The 26,906-nt window shown below is 45.3% G+C and overlaps 2 protein-coding genes and 1 long non-coding RNA gene across 4 annotated transcripts; 1 reads left to right on the forward strand and 2 right to left on the reverse strand.

Moving 5' to 3' along the window:
• Positions 1–1,154: 1,154 nt before the first annotated feature.
• pwwp2a (PWWP domain containing 2A) lies at positions 1,155–12,832 on the reverse strand. Its single transcript, XM_042498788.2, has 2 exons — positions 11,449–12,832; positions 1,155–6,835 (listed from the first exon to the last, which is right to left on the reverse strand). Exons 1-2 carry the CDS (start codon positions 12,222–12,224, stop codon positions 4,996–4,998), a joined length of 2,616 nt encoding a protein of 871 aa, XP_042354722.2. The 5' UTR covers positions 12,225–12,832; the 3' UTR covers positions 1,155–4,995.
• A 495-nt stretch (positions 12,833–13,327) lies between these two features.
• On the reverse strand, positions 13,328–25,524 carry oatx (organic anion transporter X). Of its 2 annotated transcripts, none has more exons than XM_042498791.2 (16): positions 25,190–25,524; positions 23,843–23,926; positions 23,529–23,693; positions 23,360–23,433; positions 22,887–23,019; positions 22,596–22,699; positions 22,338–22,492; positions 21,988–22,156; positions 20,850–20,973; positions 20,624–20,739; positions 19,951–20,005; positions 19,507–19,666; positions 18,199–18,307; positions 16,616–16,694; positions 15,118–15,245; positions 13,328–14,589 (listed from the first exon to the last, which is right to left on the reverse strand). In XM_042498791.2, exons 2-16 carry the CDS (start codon positions 23,867–23,869, stop codon positions 14,442–14,444), a joined length of 1,746 nt encoding a protein of 581 aa, XP_042354725.1. In that variant the 5' UTR covers positions 23,870–23,926; positions 25,190–25,524; the 3' UTR covers positions 13,328–14,441. The 2 variants fall into 2 exon arrangements, with proteins under 2 accessions (XP_042354725.1, XP_087944317.1); XM_088088191.1 differs by lacking the exon at positions 25,190–25,524 and adding an exon at positions 24,982–25,000.
• LOC148187165 (uncharacterized) lies at positions 23,637–24,392 on the forward strand. Its single transcript, XR_015778881.1, has 2 exons — positions 23,637–23,791; positions 23,925–24,392. It is a non-coding gene; the product is annotated as an uncharacterized LOC148187165 (long non-coding RNA).
• Positions 25,525–26,906: the final 1,382 nt, after the last annotated feature.

Below are 26,906 nucleotides of genomic sequence, written 5' to 3' on the forward strand. Positions count from 1 at the left end.
ACCTTTGAAAATGAAACTTGTACTTACTCATTGTATGCAAGTAACTGCAAGTAACATTGAGGGTTGTTTTTCTAAGTACACATTTGCTAATGTCATCATTCACACTCGTTTTGCTTCGTCTGTTGTCTCTGCTAACTTCAAATTCCTGCCTGGCCAGCTACCCCAAGTGCTGCCGATAAATTCTGACCGGGCTGCAATTAATATTAATGATTATTGGTTCCATGGTTGTTCCATTTTGTAGTTATGTTACAGCATAATCAAAACATTTCTTAAAATAAAAGTGAGACTGATCTCTGCAACTTTATAAAAGTAATGTTAGTCAATTTTTATTTAAAACCTGTCAAAATCGTATTAAAGACTTAAAAAAAGAAAATTTCATACAATTAAAGGCCTAAAGTGGAGATTTGGGGATTTTAGAATTTTTGAGACTTTAAGACTCAGTGGACACCCTGCATGAAGACGGACGGTGTGAAGACGTGTGTCGCCCCCTGGTGTCTGACTGCAGGTCATAGAGCCTCCACGTTAGTGAATAACAGTCCGAACTAAACTCTCAGCGTTGACTCTAAATAAAAGTCAGAGATGGTTTCTGTGTCCAAAGGTCGCTCTTGTCTGACGTTTGTTTGTATCCTCACTTCAGTTCTAATCAGTTACATCAAACAAAAAGGATTTTACACTGTGATTAACAGCTGTAACAGCCAATCACTGCGCTCACATTATATAGAGCTGCTCACGATTGGTCTGACAGGTATTTTAGCAGGAACTCCCACACCGCGGATATCGTTACTGCGCACGCTCCGCCTCTAAACGTCAGAAGATGGCGACGGCCATATCTAAAATATTTCAGCTTCAGTGAAGCTCAGAGGCGGTTGGCAGGGGGTCAGGGGGTCAAAGGGGTCGGCGGGGGTTGGGGGGTCAGAGGGAGTCGCCCGGGGGGTCGGTAGGATCAGTGGGGGGTTGAGGTGGTCAGCTGGGGCGTCGGCCATCTTTATTTACAGTCTGTGGTCTGAAGACGTTTCAGGTAAGAACACCTGTGGAGGCCCGTTTACCAAACATCTGTTTGCAGGTGAGAAACTCTGACTGATGAGGTCGCCGCCGTGCTGCTACAGTGACACCACCACAGAAGAAGTATGAGTTCAAATGACGACGAACAGAGAGAAGTTTGACAGTTTTTTAATAGATTTAAAACATCAGAAAAAAAAACATACAGAGTCGACTCAGACGGATTCTTTAGTCCAACAGTTCAGATCTCTGATCTGCAAACAGACGGGAAAAAGAGCCGCAGCAGAGACACAAACACCTTCATCAGTCAGCGCCCTGTCCAACAGTCAGTGTGTCCTACCTGTCCACCTGTCCCACCTGTCTATCTGACGTTGATCAGCTGAGGCATCAGGGGCCCAAACAGAGAGGATCAATGAGTTTGATCATTGATCAGATTCTGATAGAACCAACATGAACAGCTCAAGGTCAAATTCACATACCATCCTCCTGCAAAGAGACACTCCGAGAGACGCTTCAAGAGACGTCTCCGAAAACTCTCAAAATAAAGATGTTTTCTAAGAATTTCCCCTTAAAGATAAGACCAGATCCTGATAAAAGGTCATTTACAGAGTGTCTTCATAGCTGCTGAGGACAAACACTGAGAGGACAAACTATGTAAGGACAAACACTGAGAGGACAGACGCTGTGAGGAGGGAGGACAACTTAAAAGCCTGAGATATATCTTCCATTTAACCCTGCATTGTTTTGCATCTGGTGGCGTTTGGCTGCATCATGGGGGTTATACTATGAATACTGGCCTGTATGTCAAGCACTGCTGGAGACCACCTCTAGGGGACGCTCAGGCCGTAAACAACCGGCTGATGTACGGGATGTTGAAGCAGACATGGCAAGACCATAGACTGTATATAAAAATGGATGACATGACAGCTCCCCAAAAGTGAAGTTATTCAGTCTCGATCGCCCCCTGGTGTCTGTCTGCAGTACAGGTCCTAAGACCTACCCCTCCACGTTAATGAATGGTCATAGGCTGAACTAAAAACTCAAAGTGCATGGCAAATAATTTTTTTCCCAAAGATGGTTTCTGTCACTGAAAGTAGCTCTCATCACCCTGACATTTGTTCAAGTGTTTGTTTTCATGATAAGTTTTGTTTTAATGAGTTATTAAATTATACAAAAGGGGGCTGTTCCGCCATGATTGACATTTGTGACAGCCAATCCGTGCACTTACGTTCAATGGCGCTTCTCAGGATTGGTCAGATGGGAACTCCCCCACTGCAGATTCACTGCTGCACAGACGCAGGGCTCCCAATGACATCACCCTCACAAGATGGCAACACTCGTATCCAGGATATTTTACCTCACTTCTGCATAGCAGGGGTAAGTGGGGGCGTGTTGTCTATCTTTATTTACGGTCTATGGGCGATAAAACGATAACGATATCTATCGCAAAATAAATTTTCCTCGATTGAAATATGAGATGTAGTAGACAGAATGAATATTACACATTCTAGCCATGTTTTGACAGACAACACAAACAGCCAATGATAATAAAAATAGCGCCACGGAAAACCAAATGCAGTGAAGGACTTTGACTGTTGAACAGCTGAGTGTTCGACAGCCACAGCATTTCATCATGGCGGATCAAACAGCTGATGGTCCGACAGCAGCGCAGTGAGACAGACAAACAGAGCACAGCTTCTCCTCACAGCACCAAAGTGTCTGAAACAGACACATCTGCAGAGGTGAAAGTGACTTCTTCAGACTTCTACAGACAACTTTGTGTTAGTTTCAGCTTTAATCAGACTTTGGATGAATTATTTAGAAACACCAGGACGCATCGCTCTGTGTCTCATCCGGCCGCTCGTGCTGAGCTCTCGTTATTATTACCAGGGGCAGATGTAATGTTTTGGGGGTCCGGGGCCACAAGCACATGAGCTTATTTTCAGCCTTTCTCTAACTGTGAATGTTGGCAGGCTGTTGGCAGCTATAGGAGAAGTAGGCCGACTCAAAAGTTTTTAATTCCTGAGTAAAATGATTAATAGCACCGAAGTTGAAGTCAGAGTCCTGCAGTCAGGAGAGGTTGGCCTATTATCAGCACAATGTGCTTAAATTTACCTGAAGTTTGTTTAAGATGGAGCTTTTTATTTTTTCATAATGTTGGAAAGTTTAATAAATAATAATAAATCATATGTTTATTTCACTCCAACACACCATGGTCACATGACACTGTGTCAGTGAACTATGAGGGCAAAAAACAAACTACAAAAAACCAAAATAAAATAATCGTTCTTTAATTGTAATCAAAGTAAAATGTTCAGTTAATGGTGATATTGATTTTAGGTATGAGGCTTGGACCTTTGCTGGGAGTAAATTTTAGTACCTGGACCTCTTTGAGTTTTAGTAGAATAGGTCCTCCAGTTGGTGATGCTGTTCTACAGTATATTTGTCATGTTCAATGTCTGACAGAAAATAAATATTTAAACCAAAATGAATCTGATGATATCTTCATATCTCACTGAGGAGTCAAAGGAACCTTTAAGCTCGACAGAAATACTGATATCATGTTTTTTGTAATATATATTGATATTGACTGATATGAAAAAAAAAGCGATAACACTTTTTTCCATATCGCCCAGCCCTAGGCAAGACTCGAGGAGGTGACCATCGTGTTAGTAATGAGAAAAGCAAAAAAAGGCAGCGATAATGGCAGCAGAAAGTAAAACCTCTAGATAAAGACAAAAGCGACAGCGGGGAAGACCTGTCTCTCTGTCTCTTTTGTCACAGCCGCTCTGCCTCCAAGCTGCCCCCCAGAGGTTACTGACACGGTGCATCTCATGTCTGCGTCATGTTTATTTTAAGGAAATGTTCAAACCGCCATGGGGGATGCATGATGGCCATCATGCATATGCACCGTTACCAGCCAGTACATCTCTGGCCTACGGACACCCAGAGGACACGAATGTGAGGACACCTTTATTTCAGGTGTGGTATCGTTGTGTTCGGTGGGACAAACGTCCTCCTGCACCATCTCATCTGTAGTTTCATTAACTCTCTGTTGCCCAGTGTTTGTCATCTCGGTGTTTGTCCTCAGTAGATCTGAAGACACTTTGTAAATAACTTTAACTTTATCAAGATCTTAACTTTAAGCAGAAATTCTTAGTAAACATCTTGAAGTTTTCTTCAGATTTTGGCACCAGGAGAAACTTTTTGTTCCATAAAGTTTTGTATTAATGACCTCAGACCGTCTGGACTACTCGCGCTAAGCTCTGGACCTTGTTTAGGACCTCAGACCTCAAATTGATCAAGGCTTTGTGTTTCACAGTTTTCATCATTTTACTTTCAGGTTTGTTGTTCTTCAGCAGAACCACGAGAACCAGCAGAAAAAGGGAAGTGACACGTCAGCGCATCACAGTGCTTCACCTCGCCGCCACATGAACTAGCCAATCATTCTGATCAACCAATCAGCTGAGCTCAGCTGCCGTTAGCATGGCCACAGTAAGCTTAATTTTAGTGTTTACATTGACTTTTGATCTTGGATGATGTACATGCGGGACATTATCGTGATTCAGCCAATCAAGCTGAACCTTCAGGAGTTCTTAAAGGTCAAAGCAGATTTCCTGACTTTTATTCCAGTAACGGCATCATACGTTTCCCATAACACAGCTAGATAGTTTCTTTCATTATAGCCTTTGATGACATCATCAGGGTTAGTGACCCTTTAACAGACGGCGAGGGGAAACGCTGCCACCGACTGACACCTGCCTGAAAGTGAGGACCTCAGTGAAGACATGGGGTGTTAAGCCCCGCCCACCGTGACAGGTAACTCAGAAGCCCTGCCCCTCCTCTCTGAACAAGAAACAGGAAACACTGTCTGTCTGTTACCGTCAGTCCCTAACAGACGGGTATCAGTCTGAAAAGAGGGGACAAGCTCCTCCCACTTCCTCATATGGGCGGGGCTTGCTTGGAAGGGTGGGGCAGGGGCAGCAGTAGCTGACGCTACGTCTCGAATTGCGTGAGCAGCGCTCGGACCTCTGGTGTCAGCTGTTTGGCGGCACTGGCGGCCTCGGCGATGGCACGGCGGTACGGCCCCTTCCTCTTCCTGTCAAAGCGGGACTGGAAGCTCTCCAGGAAGGGCGACAGCTGGGTGAGCGGCAGGAAGGAGGTGGTGGGGGAGCCGAACCAGGAGACCCGTGCCTCCTGCCGCACTGCCAGCCCCGTGTCGCCACGCCGCGACACCGTGATGCCGAGCACGCGCGCGGGCCACCAGGGGAAGCCGTAGATCTTCGCCCAGACGATGTCGCCGACGCACACCGTCCGACCGTCAGGGAGCAAACACTTGGACACCAACTTGGAAAAGACGGAGGAGGATGACGAAGACGAGGAGGACGAGGAGGACGTGGAAGACTTGCGACGCCTCTTCAGTTCGCCATCCTCCTCCTCCTCGCCGCCAGCCTGCATATCCTCGCCATCAGCTCTAGTGAGAGGGGAGGAGGGACAGGAAGAGGATGGACAGCGAGGCCCTAACAAAGAGGAGGGAGGGGGTGCGGAGGGCGGGTCTCCAGGGGGGGGTTCAAAGGTCTCTGAGCTGCACTCTGAGTGGGAGGATTCTAAGGACGAGGAGGAGGAGGAGCAGGGAGGAGGAGGCGCCGCTCCCTCTCTCTGCTCCGCCCCCTCCTCCCCAGGAGTGCAGATCTCCTGTGTGTCCACGGCAACACTGGCTGCACAGGAGGGGGATGCCGGGGGAGGAGCTGTGGTTGAGGGAGGGGGCGGGGCTACAGGTGAGGATGGATTCAAAGTGGGGACAGGGCTTAAAACAGGTTTGGGAGGCGATGAGCGAGTGCTCTGTTTAGGCGGGGACGAGGAGGAGGAGGGTGCCTGGCTGTCGTCGGTACGATACCTTTGTGGTTTGAGGCGCATTCTGGGCGGAAGCACCGTGTGGGAGGTCGAGCTGACGGGGGCGCTGCTGAGGTGCTGCAGGCGGCGAGTGAAGTGCACCTTCTGGTTGTGGTTCTGCAGGGCAGCGGCTCGGGTCACAGCCTTGGTGCGGTCCTGGTTTTGACCCTGGTTCTGGTTCTGGTCTTTTGGCCGGCGATGCGGCGGTGGCGGTGGCTGTGAATTCCTTGCCAGCTTCTTGAGAACCTGCCGTGCCTTGGAGCGATCGACAGTCGAGCCTTTGGCCAGAACTTTCTTAGAGTTCAGATTCAGACACATGCGGCTGGATGGGGCAGGCGAAGATGTAGCCACGCCCCTCAGGACGCGGCGAGATGAAGATGATGAAGACGACACACGTATCCCTGATGAAGAGCGTCTGTCTGCGGCGGGACGCACCCCCTTGTCGTCACTTCGCAGCCGTTTGACCTCGGAGGAAATCGGCCCCTCTGCTGGTCGCCGCCGCCGTGACACCTCCTCACTCCTCAGATCCACTGTGCCCCGCCGTGACTCCCTGTGCCCCGCCGACGCCACTACACCTTTGCACTTATCGCAGAGTACCTGGCGGGGGCGGAGCTTGATGGCATTCATGATGGAGGTGGGCTCCTCACAGCGGTAGCGCCGTTTCGGCCGTTTGATCTTGCGTGGCAGTGGCTGAGGTAAGGCCTGGTTGTAGGTGTCCCTGATGAACAGAGGAGGGGGGTACGGCGCCCCCTCCTGGAACAGCGGCGGGGGTTTGGAGGTCCAGGGGTGAGGATGGGGTGAGGACGCAGGGCTCACAGAGAGCTCTTCCTGTTTGGTTGATGGGTCGACATTTTTAACCAGGGGCAACTGCACAGACATCTGAGGCGAACTCCGGTCGTCCCGTCTGGGAAACACCGTGATGGGAATGCCGTACGGTCCAAACCTGGACACAGACAGAGGATGAGAAACCTTAGAGACTCCTTACAATTACTTTGGCCTAGGAGCCCGAGATCTTCAAACTCAAACTCTCCTCTGATGTCAAACTCTCGCCTGAACTCAAATTCTCATCTGATCTCAAAGCCTCGTCTGATCTCAAAGTCTCGTCTGATCTCAACCTGTCCTGGTTAAACATTGTCTAACTTTGATTATTGAGAGACGCTGTGTGGAGTGTTTCTTGAAATGGTTCATTTGGTTTGAATTCTTTTCACACCAAATTCAAAAAGAAATTGTGTGGATACATCACGTTAATTAAATGTATTCTTTTTCCACATTTTTTTTTCCTGAGATGTTTTAATACCTGTGATTTTGGATGCTGAAAAAAGGAAAAACCAACAGACTGAATCAGAGATGTAGCACCAAGAACAACTATTATTTCTGAGTAAACAACATGTTAGAGAGGCAGAAATGTGAGATCATCAACCTTACTTATTGTTTTCATTTTCGGCCGTAACATTTAAAGACATAAACAAGGCAGTCCAATTAATTGATTCAATTATAAACCAAATCTAAACCAGCACAGAAGACAAACTATGTCCTGCTGCAGACGGGAAAGCAGCAAAACAGATTTAAGCCACCTTAAAAATCAGTATCAGTGTAAACATATGCTGTGCTTTGTATCTGATGGACGCAGCAGTAGACCAACAGCTCCAGTGTTGTGTGAAGTAAAATGACTGTTTCTGTTTTCGGAGTCAGTGGCTTTGAGATATCTTCTTCAGTTCACCGTCAAAGACAGAACATTTATACTTCAGATGGGATTAATGTTCTTTTGCTCACCTTTTATTGGAGGCGCCAAAATAATCGCAGAAGGTAGCTTTTACTCAGCGCCACTTGACTTTATATACAGATCAGTTCGGGAAATGTGATCAAAAGAGAAGCTTTGCAGCAGCTAAACTCATGCTGTGATGAGGACACGTAAACATACTCTGTTGTCATGGTAAAAGAAAACAAGTAATTTCCACTAGCATTAGCCAATGTCACGCTGCAGACATCATAGGAATCAAAAATCACACGCAGATGTTCTGAAACTATAAAACCTGATCAGAGCAGATAAGAGACAGCAATTATCATTGTTGATTGACTGATTGATCAGTTATAGATTCACCTCTATTATGTCCTGTAAACAAACACGAAGCCGTTGACTCTGAGACCAGACTGAACACGTTCACAGACCATAGGGCTGGGAGATATGCCCTAAAAATAATATCTCAGATTTCTTTTTTACACCAAACTTGATTTGGGACTTTAATTGACTTTTTTCCCCTCTTAAAAACAACCTACAATTGACAAAGAATTTACTAAGAACAAGTTTTGCTTTGATTTTAGCAATAAAAATGAACAAAGGAAAACTGAGATATATAGAGGGCTTCAAGTCAGTTTCCCAGTTGAAACAGTCCAGTTTTGAAAATGATCAATTCTGAAATCATGAAGCCGTAGTTCAGCATTAGCGAACAGATCATGTTATTGGTTGTGGTGAAATGACCTGACTGTCTGTCTGTTTTAGTGGAGTCAGACGACATCGCCTCCAGTTCTCTGAGATCTTTTCACGTGTCCAATTGTACAGATGAGGTGGCTGGTAGCAGACCTGTGGTGGATAGTTTTTAGCGCATGGACAAACCTGCAGGCTTTTCCTTTTGTACATATGGGCACCGTATCTTTAACGATATGCAGCGACTGCATCAGTAGCAGCTCCGCAGTGGGTCTCTTTCCTGTCATACAAGACAAAATGGGAATATGACTCCACTAATGTCGGCTGCTTTTCACCTGCTGTTTGTGGACTGACGCCGTCTCTTGCATCTCACAATGAGACACGTCTCCAATTTGGCTGCATGCCGAGTGTCTGACATGTTGGAATAAATCAGTTGTGCTGTTGCCTTTAGTTGAAACAGCCTTTTTACAAATTGCAGCTGACCGTGGTTTGTTCCACATCTGAAGCCGCAAAACCAAACTAGGTCCCAACAACTGATGAGACTTGCTTTTTTGGGAACATATCCTTCATTGTCATCAAGGCTTGCCATCATGATGTCATATGTCATGGTGTTGTCATGTTGTTGTGCTGTGATGATGTTGTCATGTCATGTTGTTGTGCCGTGATGATGTTGTCATGTTGTTGTGCCGTGATGATGTTGTCATGTCATGTTGTTGCGCCGTGATGATGTTGTCATGTCATGTTGTTGTGCTGTGATGATGTTGCCATGTCATGTTGTGCTGTGATGATGTTGTCATGTCATGTTGTGCCATGATGGTGTTGTCATATTTCCGTATTGTAATGTTGTCTTGTTGGTGTCGTGGTGACATTGTGATGTTGTGATGTCGTGTCATGTTGTGGCACTATCATGTTGTAGTGTTGTCATGCTGTTATGTTGTCGTGTTGTTGTCATGTTGTTGTGTTGTCATGTCATTGTCATGTTATGTTATTATCCTGTTGTCATCGTGTTGTTGTCATGTCGTTTTTATGTTGTCATGTCACTGTCATGTTGTTGTCATGTTATTGTGTCGTTGTCCATGTTACGTTGTCATGTTGTCCTTGTGTTGTTGTCATGTTGATGTCATGTTTGTCAAGCTGTCATGTTGCTGTGGCATTGTCGTGTTGTCATGGTATTGTTGTGGTGCTGTCATGTTGTTGTCATGCGATCGTCATGTCATTGTCATTGTCATGTTAGTGACATGTTAGTCATGTTGTCATTGTGTTTTCATCATGTTGTCGTCATGTTTTTGCTGCAAAGAGCAGGAGACATGCCAAACAATATTTCAAGCACCAAGGAGGGAGTCATTTTTTAATTTGGCTTTAGGAGAGGGACATACAACTTTGAATGGCTGGATTTAGTGTTGTTTTTAGCACCGATCTTTAGAGAAATAGACGTTTGAGACATCGCTTTTAAATTTACAATGGCCCTTGAACACACAAGTTTGTGAAACAAATTTTCCAAAACTTCCAGGGTATATTTAGTTTTCTAATAAACAGCCTGGAAATTGCTATTTGCAAATTCTTTGACTTTTCCAGGTTTTCCATGACCATACAAACCCTGAATGTAAACTGTCTGCTCTATATCAAATTCCACCTTTTTGGTTCCATCAACATCACCTAATCAATAAAGATTTAGATAATCTATTAGTGACGCTGAGTGACGAGGCTCCGCCCACAGCTGGGGTAAATATGATAATAATAATAATTATTATTGTTGTAATAATAATAGTCATAATAATAACAAGGTAAAAATAATTAGAACAACAATACTACTACTACTATTACTACTAACATTCCATGGTCATGGAAAAAGTCAAGAAAGGTCACAATTACATTTCCATGCCTGAAAAAGTTATGTAATTAGTAAAAAATCTATTAAAGTTTTGGAAAAGTGCTAAATGTTTGTTATGAAACACCTGCAGAAATGTTCCAGCTGACATAAGACAATTACAGATTTATTCGTCAACCAGTCACAGCTGTTGTAAAAACGAGTTTCTGCTCTGAAAGGTGTCACCACCCTAAAAACAAGTCGCTTCTCTGAAACGAGTCGCCGCTCTGAAACGAGTCGCCGCTCTGAAACGAGTCGCCGCTCTGAAACGTGCAAATGTTTTAACCCATTGTTTACCGTCAGGTATCGAAATCTGGAAACGTCGGGCAGGACGGGAATGAAAAGTCTTGGAAAAGTTTGGAAATGTTGTCAATGATTATGCGAGGGGTCCCTGTCGTGTGTGCGGTTCTCACTGTGAACACTTAGAGAATATTTCAGATTTGTGTTTCAATATGAAGAAAAATTTTCTGTTCAGAAAAAAAAAAAAACGCACAACGAAAGCGTTCAGTAACAGTCAACGGGCCAATCAGGTAGCGTCTCGGAGAGATATTGATTATCACTGATGGAAGAGTTTCAGCTGGAACAGAAACATTCACAAAAATTAGAAAATTAAATAAACAACGGCATGCTATAGTGTTTTGACTGAAATTTGTAATAATGATTAATGTGTTTATTATGATAAATTTTATGGACTTCCAAAACGTGCTGCTCTGAAATGATCATAAAAAAAACAGTTGTAACAATAACAGTGATAATAATAACAATCCTGTCACATTGTTATCTTTGACAAAACATTCAGTATTTCTGTCTAAATACATAAAATCCTTTTATCTGGAACTTTTTAGATTTTTCATTTTTCAATCTGAAGATGTAATGATAAATGATCATACAAATAATCAATAATTGTCATCTTTTAGTCAGACTGAAACATTTTATCACTGACAACAATCCAAGAGATTATTGATTATTATCTGCAACTCTATTTGTATCAAATCATGCACTTTTAATATAAATCAATCACTGTGTATTAATTGATTGGTTGATCGGTCAGTTTGGATATTAATTAACTGACTGATCGATCAGGCTGTATATTTATCAACTAATTGATTAGTCAGTCTAAATATTAATCGATAGTTGATCAGTATGATCGATCATGTTCTTTTTCCTGTGACATCAGAAATCAGCTGGTAGCTGCTCGGATCGACCGATCACTTCGGTTACCTGTCAGGTGTGCTGATGACATGAAATGATCGATCGTATTTACCTTTTAGAGATGTCCATCAGGACCCCGGAGAACACCTTCTCCCCCCGCCGGAAAGACACCACCAGCGCGTCATCGATGACGTGGTCCAGGCAGACCCGGACCTCGGACCCGGGACTCAATGGGTCCTGCGGGGAGCCGGACCCGGCTCCGGGCCCCGCTCCGAGCTCCGGCCGGGACCGTTCCTCCCCAGGCGGCCTGCAGGGTGGGGAGCGGCCCCGCGGCTCCTCGGAGCCCGCCGAGGGGCGGCTGTAGACCAGCTCCGGGTCCTCTGGGGGACCGCGGGCCGTGTAGCCTCTGTCCCGGCTGGTGTCCCGGGTGCTGTCCCAGGTGTCGGCCCGGTCGCTGGTGGAGGGCTCGGCGGGTTCGTCCAGGGACAGTCCGGCCTCGGTCGGGGGCGGCGGCGCCGGGAAGGAGAGCAGGAAGACGGCGGAGGAGGGGGAGGGCTCTGGCACCGACACCGGGTCCCCCTGGACCCCCGCAGAGAGCCTCTCCAGCCCCTCCGAGTCCCCCGGGGCCCCCGGACAGAGCCGGTCCGGGTCGTCCTCGCAGCGCGCTGTTCCCGCCGCGGACTCGAGCTCCGGCCTGACATGGCGGCGCTCCTCCGCCTCCCCATCGTCCTCCGGGTGGCACGCGGATGGCACCGGGGCCGTCCCGTCGGGCTCCGGCGGAGCTCCGGGGCGTCCCGTCTCGCCCGGGCCCGGTTCCGACGGGGCCTCGTCGGTTATTGTCGCGCGGTGAACCGCCGCAGCTCCTGGCTCCGCAGCCACGGCCGCCATTTTCTCCCGCTGTGCTGCCGAGCGGCACAAAGCTCCGCCCCCCAACACGGACCAGCTGCGCAGGCGCGCAGCCGTTGGGGGGAAGGCCCGTCAGTCAGAGGAGGTGGCGGGGCGCCGCCTGTGATTGGACGATCCTGTCAGAGTCTCAGAGGTTGATTGGATGATTCTTTTAGGGGGCGGGAAACTTTACAAGCAACAAGAACATCTACAGATCAATCAAACCCGATCAATCAATCAAAACCTGATCAATTATGATCGGTACTATGATACACTTAAATCTGATCTGCACTCCAAACTGTTTCATTTTTTTTCTTTTTCTAACCGCTTCCTTCTGATCACAAATCAATATCTGATCAAAACCAGAGATCAATAACATTTTCTATATTTCAAAACCAATAACTAATCAATCTCCAAAAAGTACTTAGAAGTAATTAGAATCATGATGTGGAATCATCAATAATCATATTAAAATATAACTGATGGATCAGTAAATTAATCGATCATTAAAGTGATCAGTTTCATTTATTGATCATATAGATAGTATCATACTGGTTCACCAGGACTTTTCCAGGACTTAAAATCAAACTGTTAAAGACAAAACATTCTGTGAAACGATCATCAATACTCCTGATCAGTTCTTCTTCACTTCTACAGAACAGCTTTTAAGTATAGATTATCTAAAAAATCAGAGCTGGATTATAACTGAACATTTGCTTCAGTGGAAAACTAAGTCCTGCAGAGGACCTGCTGCGGTATTAGTACTTCACAGTACTTTCATGAGTCCTGCAGAGAACCTGCTGCGGTATTAGTACTTCACAGTACTTTCATGAGTCCTGCAGAGGACATGCTGCGGTATTAGTACTTCACAGTACTTTCATGAGTCCTGCAGAGGACATGCTGCGGTATTAGTACTTCACAGTACTTTCATGAGTCCTGCAGAGGACATGCTGCGGTATTAGTACTTCACAGTACTTTCATGAGTCCTGCAGAGGACATGCTGCGGTATTAGTACTTCACAGTACTTTCATGAGTCCTGCAGAGGACATGCTGCGGTATTAGTACTTCTGCAGCAGGTGTAAAATAAAAACAAAAATCAAACAAGATTTACCAGAATTACATTTATTAACACGTCACTGCTGATCGGCAACATGTCTGACACCCATGAACACACCTCAGACCCTGTTTCACACCTGTTTCAGTCTGTTTCACACCTGATTTTGTTTGTTTCAGTTTGTGTCACACCTGTCTCACACGTTTCAGCCTGTTTCAGTGTGTTTCACACCTGTTTCCATCTGTGTCACACCTGTTTCAGTCTGTTTCACACCTGTGTCAGTCTGTTTCACACCTGTGTCAGTCTGTCTCCATCTGTTTCATACCTGTGTCAGTCTGTTTCACACCTCTGTCAGTCTGTTTCAGTCTGTTTCACACCTCTGTCAGTCTGTCTCCATCTGTTTCATACCTGTGTCAGTCTGTTTCACACCTCTGTCAGTCTGTTTCAGTCTGTTTCACACCTCTGTCAGTCTGTTTCAGTCTGTTTCACACCTGTGTCAGTCTGTTTCAGTCTGTTTCACACCTCTGTCAGTCTGTCTCCATCTGTTTCATACCTGTGTCAGTCTGTTTCACACCTCTGTCAGTCTGTTTCAGTCTGTTTCACACCTCTGTCAGTCTGTTTCAGTCTGTTTCACACCTGTGTCAGTCTGTTTCACACCTGTGTCAGTCGGTTTCACACCTCTGTCAGTCTGTTTCACACCTCTGTCAGACTGTTTCAGTCTGTTTCACACCTCTGTCAGTCTGTTTCAGTCTGTTTCACACCTGTGTCAGTCTGTTTCACACCTGTTTCAGTCTGTTTCACACCTCTGTCAGACTGTTTCAGTCTGTTTCACACCTCTGTCAGTCTGTTTCAGTCTGTTTCACACCTGTGTCAGTCTGTTTCACACCTGTTTCAGTCTGTTTCACACTTTTTTCACGGAAACGTATCGTTGAAAACAGACACTGGTAAAATGTGCAGTTTTGAGATTGAAAGTGCCAGCAGACAACACCAATGATCACAGATTTATTAATAGATTAATTATTGACTAATTAATGATAGAAACTAAACTCATCACATCTAATCAATAATCAATAATCAATCACTGACTGATTGTAAAACTGTTGACTCTCATGAACGCTGAAACCATTTGACTGGTCCATTAGAAATGACTCCAGCCCTCTGATTGGTCAGAGTGCGTTCAGCCCCACCCCCTCCGCTTCCTTCAGCTCCTTCAAAGCCACACCCTCTGTAGAGACCACACCCTCATCACAGGATTCCCCGTCCCTTTTTAAAGACACGCCTTCCTCTGGTCGGGGGGTGGGGCTTGATCCAGACCTTCACAGAGAGTTATCAATATTTATTGATCTATTACTGATTGAATAAAACCAGCTGCCTGTTACCATTAGCATCACCAATGATAGAGCTAACACTGCTAATGAAGCTAACAAAGCTATTGAAGCTAACCCTGCCAACGAAGGTAACAAAGCTAACACTGATAATAGAGCTAACACTGCTAATGAAGCTAACAACACTTTTAAATCTTCACTAAAGACTCACCTCTTCTCACTGGCATTTCATAAATGAGCACACAAATCACAGGCACTGCGGTTTTTCTACTTTTACTGTTTTTATTCTAATTTATCTATTAATTTACTTTTTATGTATCGTGTGTACAGCACTTTGATTGACTGCTGACTTCTTAAAGGTGCTTTATAAATAAATAAACTTGAACTTGAAAACTTAACAACACTAACGTTGACAATAAAGCTCAACAAACTCTGGGAAGTTAACATCTCTAATGAAGCCGATGAAGCTTATAAAGCAAACACTGATAATGATGCTAACTGTTAGCCATTAGCTCACCATTTCTCCTCCACATCCTCGATGGTGTCGGGCAGCGGTATGTTCAGCGTCTCCGGCAGGAAACAGGCAAAGCAGCTGGCCAGCACTGCCGCCCCCCCGTACACCACACTAGGCAGAGCAGGGAACACCTGGGAAATGTAGTCCATCGGAGCCGTTAGCATGATTAAAAACAGGCCAGAACTCTACAGTAGTCTGATTCAGTTTTTGTTTGTTATTGGCCGTTAAATCAGTCAGTAAACAAAAGGGGCGTTTCCAGGATTTTGGACCTCTGTAGGAAGAAAATGGCAATTTATGTTTTAAAACTTTTGGCAATAGTTTTCTTCTAATTTGTTTTTTTCTTTAAAAATGTCGGTGATTTATTTTGGGGTGCCCAGTAGCTCAGTTGGTAGATCGGGCACCCCATGTACAGACGCTAAGTACTCGCCGCAGCAGCTGCAGGTTCGATTCCGGCCTTGGCCCTTTGCTGCATGTCATCCCCTTTCTCTCTCTCTCTCCCCCTTTTAACTGTCCTATCTGAATAAAGACAAAAGACAAAAAAATATTCTTTAAAATCTTTTTAAAAACTTTTAGCAATTTTTATTTTCTTTTTAAAATGTTGTTGATGTTTTTTCTTTTAAAACGTATTGTTTTTTAAAAAATTTGGGGTGCATACACCTGCTAAAATAATCACCAATATGACACCATTCATCAGTCCTTGAACATGTCATGTGGGGCAAACACTTGATGCATTTTCCCAGAGTCACTTATGGAGGCTCAAGATAAAATATTTGTAGCTTTGGGAAGGGTTAAAAAATAGCCACCACCCTGTAATGAATAAAGAAATGTCCCTTTGGCCACAGCATGGAGGCCGGTGAAAATGTGACGATGGTTACTTCTGTTTAATATCTATTAATTACTCAGTCTCTTTCTCAAACTCGGTGCAGACTAAATCTGAACAATGTTTGAGCTGCTTGAATGCAGACAGATGGTATTGCATCACACCCGAGCAAATGTTAATGTCCATTGCTGCCGATCAGAGCTGATAAACACCTGAGACTACTGCAGAGTCATGTGACCCGGCGGAGTGACATGACTCCTGCAGAAACGTTAAGTAAAAGTAGATGTTAGAAGGAAAGACGGCTTAAGTTCAGATTCACAGATCATATGATGGTGATGATGACGATGGTGATGATGACGATGGAGATGGTGATGATGGTGATTATGACGATGGTGATGATGACGATGGAGATGGTGATGATGGTGATGATGATGAAGGTGGTGATCATGAAGACAGTGCTTTAATATTAAAGACTGAAGCCAATGATCTCATGTATTAACATGGACCGATTTGTTCATAAATGTAATAATAAATCATGAATGATTAATAATCAGATTTATTCTGTTGATATGGAAGTATTGAAAACATATTATTGATCAATTGATAAGTTTTGATCTATGATTTTCACAAACTGATCCACTGATTAATATTTAATATTTTGATTTGGATCGGTGATTTCACCTCATCCAGGATGAGGACAGCGGGCGCCGCCATGCTGCCGACTCTGGCCATGGTCGACACGAAGCCCATCCCCGTCTGCCTGAAAACACATTTGAACCTCAGATTTCAGTCCACAGGGACAGACACGGGGACACGGAAAGTACACAAACACTACAGGAGCAACAGAAAAAAAACGGCACACTGACAGACAGTGAAAGAAGAAGACAGAAGAAATGGAAAAGACAACAGTGACAGCGGAGACAACAGAGAATGAAGAGACAGCAGAGAAAACAGAGACAAAAGAAAAGGAAGAGGCAGAAAAGACAGCACTGACAGAAGAGACATTAGAGATAACAGAGACAACAGAAAAAGCAGTGACAGCAAAGATAGCAGAGACCAAAGAGACAGCAGAGACAGCAGAGATAACAGAGACAACAGAGACAGCCGTTACGGCAGAGACAGATAAGACACTGCAGAGACATTACAGAAACACAGCACAGACAGAAGAGACAGCAGAGACACATTAGAGGAAGGAGAGACAGCAGAAATTGAAGAGACAACAGTGACAACAGAGACAGAAGAGACAGCAGAGACAACAGAGAATGAAGAGACAGCAGAGAAAACAGAGACAAAAGAGAAAGAAGAGACAGCAAATACAGCAGAGACAGAAGAGACAGCAGACATAACAGAGACAACAGAGAAAGCCGAGACAGCAAATACAGCAGACACAGAAGAGACAACAGAAACAGCAGGGAAAACAGAGAAAGCAAAGACAGACGAGACACAGTAGATACAACAGAGACAGCAGAGACAATACAGACAGAAAAAAAAACAGAGACAGCAGTGTCAGAGAGACAACAAAGACAGCAGAGACAAGAAAAGAAAGCAGTGATAACACAGACAAAGGAGACAACAGAAACGTAAGAGACAGCAGAGACGAATGAGACAGCAGAGACAGCGGAGACAGCAGAGAGAGATGAGACAGCAGAGACAACACTGAGCAGACATTCAGCTTTTTTTCTGGACATGCTGAGTTGTTGAAGTCCAGCCTGCAAACATGTCCTTGACTGACAAAAATGAAGACTGATAATCTGCAGCTAGAATGAGTTCTCAAGTTGGTCATTAAGGTCTCCTCCAAGGTAGACTGAAATTTACGTTGCTTAAGAACGCAGCTGGAAGTACCCGTTACATGCGTCACACGCTACTGGTTGGCGTCAGGTTGAACAGCTGCTAGTAACGTTGTGATATAGGGCAAGGATGGTCCCTACATGGCTGGGGGAGGGGAGTGGTACGGATTCAACAAACCCAGTAGTTTGATCCTAACCATCTGTGCCATCATATGCATTTGCTGATGTCCCGGTAGCAACATCCTGGAACGTCAACAGCAGACGCAGAAGGCTATCTGGAGCGTAATACATAGACACTGAAGGATACCCAGAGAGTAATCTGTAGACTTGGGATGCCGCCATACCTTTGTTTTCTACCGCTGTTCTCACCTGATGACGGTGGGGTAGAGCTCTAAACTGATGACGGTGGGGTAGAGCTCTAAACTGATGACGGTGGGGTAGAGGTCTCACCTGATGACGGTGGGGTAGAGGTCTCACCTGATGACGGTGGGGTAGAGCTCTCCAGTGTACAGGTAGACGGTGGTGAAGGAAGACGAGGTGAACGCTTTGCCAAGACAGGCCAGTGTGGTCCTGACGCTCTGCAGGTCTGTGGAAGATCAATACTCTCAGATTTATTTTATTGATTATTGACTTTGTGCTGGACAGTTACATCCTGTTGTAGATGAGAAGCTGAAGGACTAGACGGTGTGTGTGTGTGTGTGTGTGTCTTTAATGTGTGTATCTTTAGTGTGTCTTTTTGTGTGTTTCTGTGTGTTGGTGTTTGCTACCTGTATGTTAGTGTGTGTGTTATTGTGTTAGTGTGTGGTGGTTTTTGTTACCTGTTTGCTGTTGTGTGTTACTGTGTATTAGTGTGTGTCGTGTTATTGTGTGTTAGTGTGTGTTATAGAGTGTTGGTGTGTTACTGTGTGTTACTGTGTATTAAGCTGTGTCCCAGTTCAGGGTCTGTCCCAATTCGAAGGCTCCTTCTTCCAAAGCCCACAAATGTCCCTCTGTTTTGAGGACACGTCGCTACTATCCTTCGCAACCTTCCATTTCCCAAAATTCCTTGCTGGGCCGCTATCTTTAAAAATAATTGTCATAATGGCGGCACAGAGCAGAGATCGGAGCGTTGATTTAACTTAATGTGGGTTTTTACTAATTTGACAATCAAACGCCAGATATGTTAAACTTAGAGGGACAGTAAAATCTCATAATTTCATTCATAATACGTGACGTTAGTAATGCTAACATGTAGCCACCTAGCATACTAGCTATGGAAATGAGCCAGCGCGGCGCTGTAGCCCCGCTGTGCCGCCCGTAGCAGAGGAGCGCTCCGCCCACTGAGCGAGGGAGAGCTCCGCCCACTGAGCAAGGCTTTGCCTCCGAAGGAGTCGCCTCCGTAGACCGCGTAGGCTGCCTCCTCCGGAGGATGCAGACCCTGAATTGAGACACAGCTTTAGTGTGTGTTATTGTGTGTTAGGGTGTATTATTGTGTGTTTTAGTGTTATTCTGTGTTGGTGTTTGTTACCTGTGTGTTATTATGTGTTACTGTGTATTAGTGTGTGCCATTGTGTTATTGTTTGTTACTGTGTCTGTGTCTTGAATGTGTAATTCTGTGTATTGGTGTTTGTTACCTGTGTATTATTGTGTGTTATTGTGTATTAGCATGCGTTATTGTGTTATTGTGTTTTAGTGTTATCGTGTGTTGGTGTTTGTTACCTGTGTCTTACTAAGGTTTGGTGTGTTAGTGTGTGTTATTGTGTGTTACTGTGTATTAGTGTGTGTTATTGTGTTATTGTGTGATACCTGTGGGGACGAAGATATTGGCGAAAATGACGAGGGCAGACATGAAGAGACAGGTGGCCTGAGTGACCCTCCTGCCCAGGTAACTGAGCATGCCCAGAGCCAGCAGCTTGGCGGGAATATCCACGACTCCAAAGATGATCTGCATCAGGTAGATACTCACCTGGAAACACCAACAGCCAAAAGGAGGACATGAAGGGGTTAAACCACAGGTAAAGTTTAAACTATTCCCTTTCTAAAGGCAAATAACCCTCAACATCAGACAGGTGGACAGGTGGACAGGTAAACAACAGGTCAACATATGGACAGATAAACAGGTAGACAGGCAGACTCACGGATACGTAGACAGTTGGACAGGTCAACAGGTGGACACCAGGACACACGGACAGATAAACAGGTAGACAGGTGGACAGGTACAGGTGGACAGGTCAACAGGTGATGACTCACCCCGAACTTCTGCAGGTCCATTGCCAAACCATAATACGCAAAACTAGTGGAGAACCTGCAGAGGAAGACAAATAAAGTGGACAAGTGGCCGAGTGGACAGGTAAACAGGAGGACAAGTAAACTGGTGCACAGGTAAACAGGTGGACAGGTAAGCAGGTGGACAGGTGGACAGGTAGACAGGTAAGCAGGTGGACAGGTGGACAGGTGAAGAGGTAAAGAGGTAAACAGGTACAGTAGATAAAGGTGCTGCCTGTCTGTTTCTTGAGGTTTGAACTGAACCTTGTTTAGTGGGAATATATAAAAAAAATATACATATATGAATATAAATAAAGAGGAGTACACACAGGTTAGTGGGCACAGGTGAGTGGTGAACACAGGTGAGTGGTGGACACAGGTGAGTGGTGGACACAGGTGAGTGGTGGACACGTGAGAGGACACAGGTGAGTGGACACAGGTGAGTGGTGTACATGTGAGTGGACACAGGTAAGTGGACACAGATGAGTGGACACAGGTGAGTGGTGTACACTTGAGTGGACACAGGTAAGTGGACACAGATGAGTGGACACAGGTGAGTGGTGGACACAGGTGGGTGGACACAAGTGAGTGGACACAGGTAAGCGGACACAGGTGAGTGGACGCTGGTGAGTGGAAATAAAGAAGATGTGTCCTCTACCAGACGACGAGCAGACAGACTGAGATGCGTCTCATTCCTCGTGTCCTCAGCAGGTCGTATGCCGTCAAAGACGAACGACTCGACTCAATCTCCTTACTCATGTGAGAGTGAAGCACCTGCAGGTCACATGACATGAATCAGAGCTCTGACTGGACAACAGATATCTTTACATGTGAGACAGACAGAGAGACAGGTAGACAGGTAGACAGGTAGACAGACAGGTTACCTCCAGTGTTAACTTGTCAATAACTTCTGGTTTTCCGTTGACTCGAGCAATGCGATGAAGACTCTTTAAAGCCTCCTCAGACCGACCGTTCAAAACAGACCAACGAGCTGACTCCGAGTACCACCTGACCAATCAGAGAGCAGAGAAATCAAAACCCCTGATCAATTATGCCCTTCTTCCACCGGGGTCGGTTCTGGACTGTTTCTGGACTGGTTCTGGGCCATTTCCTAATCTAGTTCAGCTCTTTGTGTTTCGACAGCCAGAGAATACTTTTCTGGGCCAGGGGTGGGGGGTGGGGTTGTCTTGACCAACATAAACACGGTGACTGCCATTTTTGAAAAATCCACATACTGACAGTTTCGTCCCTTCAGAGCACAACATTACGTCATCTATATTCCATCTACATTAAATTATCAGACTGTGTACTCTCGAAAACAGAGCCTTCGGAGTAACAGCCCTGACCCTCTGGAACACGCCCCCGACAGATATCCGAAACACGTTCATGTTCAGACAACTGCTCAAACACCATCTGGACACCACAGTCTCCCTGAACTCTGACCCCTAACCCTCATCTTTGTGCCTCTGTTCACTTTGTTTGTTTGTGTTAGACTTTTTATTCAGTTGTGTAAAGCGTCTTTGGGTGTCTATATACATCTAAGTTATTATTATCATCAGTAATAATAACATACTTTAATATCATATATTATCATATGTTATTTATTTTATTTTATTTTATTTTATATTGTATTATATTGATATTTGTATCTTTATTCTACATTGTGGTGAAGCAGCAGCAGTCTGAGGAGGAGACCACCTGCCTGCTGGGGCTGTGGTCTTCAGCTGAAGTCCAGGGGACCTCGAATGGTTCGTGTGGACCAAACGGTTCTCAGTCTCTACAGAAGGGGACTGTGGGTCGAGAGGAGTATCAATCAAATCAGCAACAAGCTTAAAAAGCTTAAAAAGGACCAGAGGAATGAGATGGGAAGAATTCGGCTGCCAAGAAATGTCCATTTGGAAAGACTGGACTTCATCCTCGGGGATAGATCGGCTGTCGGGCTGACTGGTGCCCTGAACTTGGTGGTAATAACCTGTGCAGGTAACATCAACATCACATCTGAGAGTATTTTGAAATTCTGACCAGCTCCAGGCGAAGAACAGGAATTGGGGGGCGCAGACCGCCACCTGCAGCTTCCTCCAGTCTCTCAGCCAATAGGAGAGCCCAGCCAGGATCATCTGACCAAAGGTGAAGAAGAAAGAGGACAGCGTCCCCACCAACGTCCTCTCCCTGGTTGGGATCCACTCCACCTCTGGAGACACATAGGTTCAAAGAGACAGGTTCAGAGAGACTGACAGACAGGTTCAGACAGACCGGTTCAGACGGCTGAGACAGGTTCAGACAGACAGACAGTTAGTCAGAGAGACGCCAATGAGGATGATCCTGGACAAACAGACAGGTACAGACAGACTGGTAGACAGACAGACAGGTACTCAGAGAGACGCCATTGAGGATGATCCCAGACACCGCCATCCCGCTCAGGAACCTGAAGATGCAGTAAGCAGAGTATGACGGGGAGAGGGCGGAGCTACAACCGAGGATGGCGAGCTGCAGGTATGACCAAATAAGGACAGACCGCCTCCCGAACCTGAGAGACAGAGACAGATTCTGATGGGCCTGATTTCAGTGCACACCCACAGACAGGTATGAGGGATCGATGTGAGACAGGTGTGTCTACAGGTGAGTCTCACCTGTCTGACAAACCACCATAGATGATGGCACCCGCCAGGACACCGCCCATATAGATGGTCTGAATCATCTGTTTCAGAGGACGCAGGGGACACACCAGTTCCCACTGAGAGACAGACAGGTTCAGAGAAACAGGCTCAGAAAGAAAGACAGTCAGACAGGTCCCTACAGACAGGTTCACACAGGTAGGTTCAGAGAGACAGGCTCAGAGAGACAGGTTCACAAAGAGAGACAGGTTCAGACAGACAGGTTTAGACAGTCAGGCTCAGACAGACAATGTCTCTCTCCATTACCTCGGAGACAGTGGTGGCGAGGAACTCGGAGGTGTCGAACGTCCATCCATCCAAACATCCTTCAGTCTGCAGCTGGCTGACGTTAGCTGAGCTACCGTTAGCAGCTAACAGCTGCCACTGAGGCTCCACATACCTGAACAACAGGTAGGACAGGAAGTGATGTCACACTTCAACACTACCAGGAAAAGAAGCAAAGAAGAAGAGCGTGTACCAAGCTCGCCGAGGCGCTAATCCGGGAGTCGGTCGCTCCGCCGGCAGGAGTTAACCATCAGCCGCGCTCAGCCATGTTTGGCTGCTGTTAATTTTACTACGCTGGTCTATGGGCCAGTAGATTCGGGTATTTTACACTTTTCTAAACCAATAAAAAGAGTTTTCTCTGCTTCATGCGCCACTGAGCAGCTCTCATAGGAATGAACGAGGCCCCACCCCCACGGCTGTTTCCAGATTTCACTACATACGTCCGTGGTGTGTACCTCCTGCAGCGGTCCAGTCTACTTCCTGAAGAATCCAACGGGATATATGCTTTCAGCAGCTGCTTCTGATCCACCTGAAATGACAACCAATCAGGTTCATACACCTGAGACAACAACCAATCAGGCTCATCTAACTGGTAGTGAGAAAGGTTATAGTGAGACAGGTTACCTGGTAGTGAGACAGGTTGTGGAGGCTGTGATTGGCTGGCAGACGGCAGTGGTGGGCGGGGATTCCTGACACAAAGTTGTTCAGCAGGTTCTGACTTGCCATCAGCAGACCAGGTAAACTGATCAGGGTCACATGGATCCACTGGTACCTGCCAAACCCGCCCACCTCACCATGGCAACGGGACACACACACACATGCACACACACGCACACACACACACACGCACGTGTCACACACCTGCAGCTCGTTGTCGACCTGGACAGGTGAGTTCTTACGCTACTGCAGAATCAAAATACCTGAGGAAAGTGTCTTACCTCATCTAGCAGGTCACTGAAGCCCATGTCTCCCTGTGTCTCTCCTTGTCTCCTCTGTCCTTGTCTCCTGTTTTGTTTTCAGAGCTTCACATCCATCAGAAAGAACGTGAGAAAAACACATATGAATAAAAATAAACTTGTTTGTACGAAAACAGATGATTTGTTCCTTTGTGCCACTTCAAAGTGGACATGTCAGTGGACGTGTCCACTTTGAAGTGGACATGTCCAGTTTGTACATGTCTATGAGAATGAGCCGAGTAAGCAGCAAACTGGTAACCTCTGTAACAACAGCAGAGACTGAACCGGACCCTCCTCTGAACCAGACTCGTCCTCAATGGACAACTGCAGGCTGACAAGCAGCACAGAGCAAGAGGACACAGAACAAGTGGACACAGAACAAGAGGACACAGCGTGAGGATAGACTGAACAGGACAGTTGGACTCTGTCTCAACTTGGTCAGAATACTCAGTGTGTATTATTTTCTTGGTTAGTTTTTAAAAGAGTTTTAAATGAATGACTGAGTTTTTAATTAAATGAATTTTTAAATGAGTTTTTGAATGAGTTTTTAAATGAACGGCTTTTTGAATGAATGCGTTTTTGGGATCAGAGCTGCTGTTGGTTTAAAGTTGCGTCACACTGAATGAATCGCTCTGCTGAGTCAGCAGCTCCAGCTTCCTTTGATCAATACTGTTGAAACGCTCATTTTGTTAAAGTTATTGATTTCATTATTATTCAGAGTTCTAGATTGACAGTTTAGTTTATTTTATCAGATGGATTTCATTGACCAGCGTTCATTTTTACATTTCTGGGGTGAAGCCCCATCAGGTGATGTCATGTAAATTAAATCCTGTTATTTACGATAATTAGTAATGGTCATTAATAATAATAATTATTATTATATCTAATTAATTATTAATAATAATTATTATAAAACTATGCCAACTATCCCAAACCCTCCAAAACTCTCCAAACTATCCCAAACTCTCCTAAACCCTCCAAACTATCCCAGACTCTTAAACCTCTCGAAACTGTCCTCCAAACTCTCCATAATATTCCAAACTATTCCAAACCTCTTCAAACTATCCAAAACTCTCCAAAAGACTCCAAGCGTCTTCCAAATTATTCCAAACTCTCCAAACCTCCTCCAAAGTCTCCAAGCCTCCTCCAGACTGTTCCAAGCCTCCTCCAGACTTTTCCAAAACTCCTCCAGACCCTACCACACCTGCGTCATGTGTTCCTCGTGGCCTCGAGTTTGTCTGAGCTCTCAAACGGTGAAATATTTGAATGGAGTCTGGTGAGACTTCTTAAAGGATTAACAGAAGCTGAATGAAAACAGAATGTACTCACGGTCTGACGGACGCCTGGAGGGCTGCGCAGGTGGACGGACGGAGAGACAGACAAGTGGACAGCGGAACGGACGGAGAGACAGACAAGTGGAGTTGGAGGAAACGTCTGATGATGAATCAGTGACTTTACGATCCGTCTCTCTGCTGGTCAAGACACTGAAACGGGACAGACGCTCCCTCTGTTTTTCTTGGCTTAACAGTCGTTTGTTTTCAGTTAATGGTTCAGCATCTCTGTCCCTCTCTGTCTCTCCCTGTCTCTCTCTCTGCTTGTCTGTCTGTGTCTCTCTCCCTGTCTTTCTGTCCATCTGTTTGCCTGTCTCTCTCCTTTTCTGTCCCCTCTTGAAAAGCTTCAGTTGGATTTTGAAGATCAATAAACTGATAATCAATGAAAAGACAAATGGATCTGATTTAAACATTTTAATAACTGTTGTAGTTTTTGACTCTTTGTGGACCCGAACTGTCCTACTGATGTCCTCCTGCAGAGATGCGTGACTCGTTAAAACTTTGTTTGTTTTCATGTCCTCGCTCCTCGCTGAGACGCTCAAGTTTTTCTGTCCTGGAATTTATCCGACAGAGAGTCAACCAACAAACTTCTCAGTAGGGGACACATCCAGAGGACATAAAGAGGAGACACAGTGGACACAGAGACATGTTAGAGACACACGTGAACAGACTGGAGGACCAGACTGAAAGCAGTTGACTGAATCAGGTTATTTGTAGGTTTAGTTTGAGTTTGGATGGAGCTACAGTCTGCAGGACAGACAACGTCTTCACAGCACTGCATCCCGAACTTTGACCCTCTGCTCACAGATCTGTTACCATGGAGATTAAAAACGCCGTGCACCGAGACTGCGGTCGACGTGAAAAGCTCTGCTCTTGTTACTTTGACGTTTGGGATTCAAACGTTTAACTGAGATAAAATCCGCCGGTGGATGAATCGCTCCATCGTGTCCTTTATTTTTGGGCGATGCGACGTAACGTTCAAGCTGCGACACTCTGAGGACGTTCTGGTGACGTTGAGAGGTGACGGATCAGAGAACGTTCTTTATAAAACGTTCCCTCAATGTTACATGACAACAAAGGAAGAACGTTTCCAAAGCAACATTCAGAACGTTATTGAGGACTGATGTGACACAACAGTTTTAAATGAAAATGTGAAGTCAGATGTTAACAAAACATTTCTGACGTTTCTCGAGAACGTTATCTGAATTACAAGAACGTTCGAGAACTAAAAGAAAATTTGACCCTGAAAACGTTTCTAAAACTTTGCATTGGTTGCTTTTTAACTCTAACAGAACATTTTTGGAACCAATCCTTGCTGACTGCAGCAGGACTCACGGGCCCCGGCGGTCTTCGGTGATCCATCAGTATGATTATTTACCGGCTGCAGGTGAGACATTCACAGAGGGTCCCTGCAGAGGTCAAAGGTCAGCTACGGAGTCCCCTGTCACTCATTAAACCTTGAATCTCCAGATTTGGTGGTTTTGATGTTTTCAGACTGAAGAATTTCAGCTTTTTGTGATTTCAAACGAAAAGATGATTTCAGCTAAAAACATAGTTCAACCAAAAAATATTCGTCTTATCGATGATTCAGAAAAATATTAAAAATCAGAGAAACATAAAAACTGAGTCCATCAGACTCAACCTGCACAGCAAAACCAGAAACCACCAACATCCAGAAACACCAGGACCTCCTGACACCCTCGGACACACAGAGA

Source organism: Plectropomus leopardus, chromosome 15 (assembly GCF_026936395.1).
Source record: "Plectropomus leopardus strain MGB_pleo_1.0 chromosome 15, ASM2693639v1, whole genome shotgun sequence".
Lineage (NCBI taxonomy): Eukaryota > Metazoa > Chordata > Actinopteri > Perciformes > Serranidae > Plectropomus > Plectropomus leopardus.

Coding starts and splice junctions, on each gene's coding strand:
- pwwp2a (XM_042498788.2), bottom strand. CDS start 12,224: ATGGCGGCCGTGGCTGCGGAGCCAGGAGCTGCGGCGGTTCACCGCGCG. Junction 6,836..11,448: donor CTGATGGACATCTCTAAAAG/GTAAATACGATC, acceptor GTCTGTGTCCAG/GTTTGGACCGTACGGCATTC.
- oatx (XM_042498791.2), bottom strand. CDS start 23,869: ATGGGCTTCAGTGACCTGCTAGATGAG. Junction 22,493..22,595: donor TATGGTGGTTTGTCAGACAG/GTGAGACTCACC, acceptor TCTGTCTCTCAG/GTTCGGGAGGCGGTCTGTCC. Junction 16,695..18,198: donor CTCTACCCCACCGTCATCAG/GTGAGACCTCTA, acceptor ATGTGTTTTCAG/GCAGACGGGGATGGGCTTCG.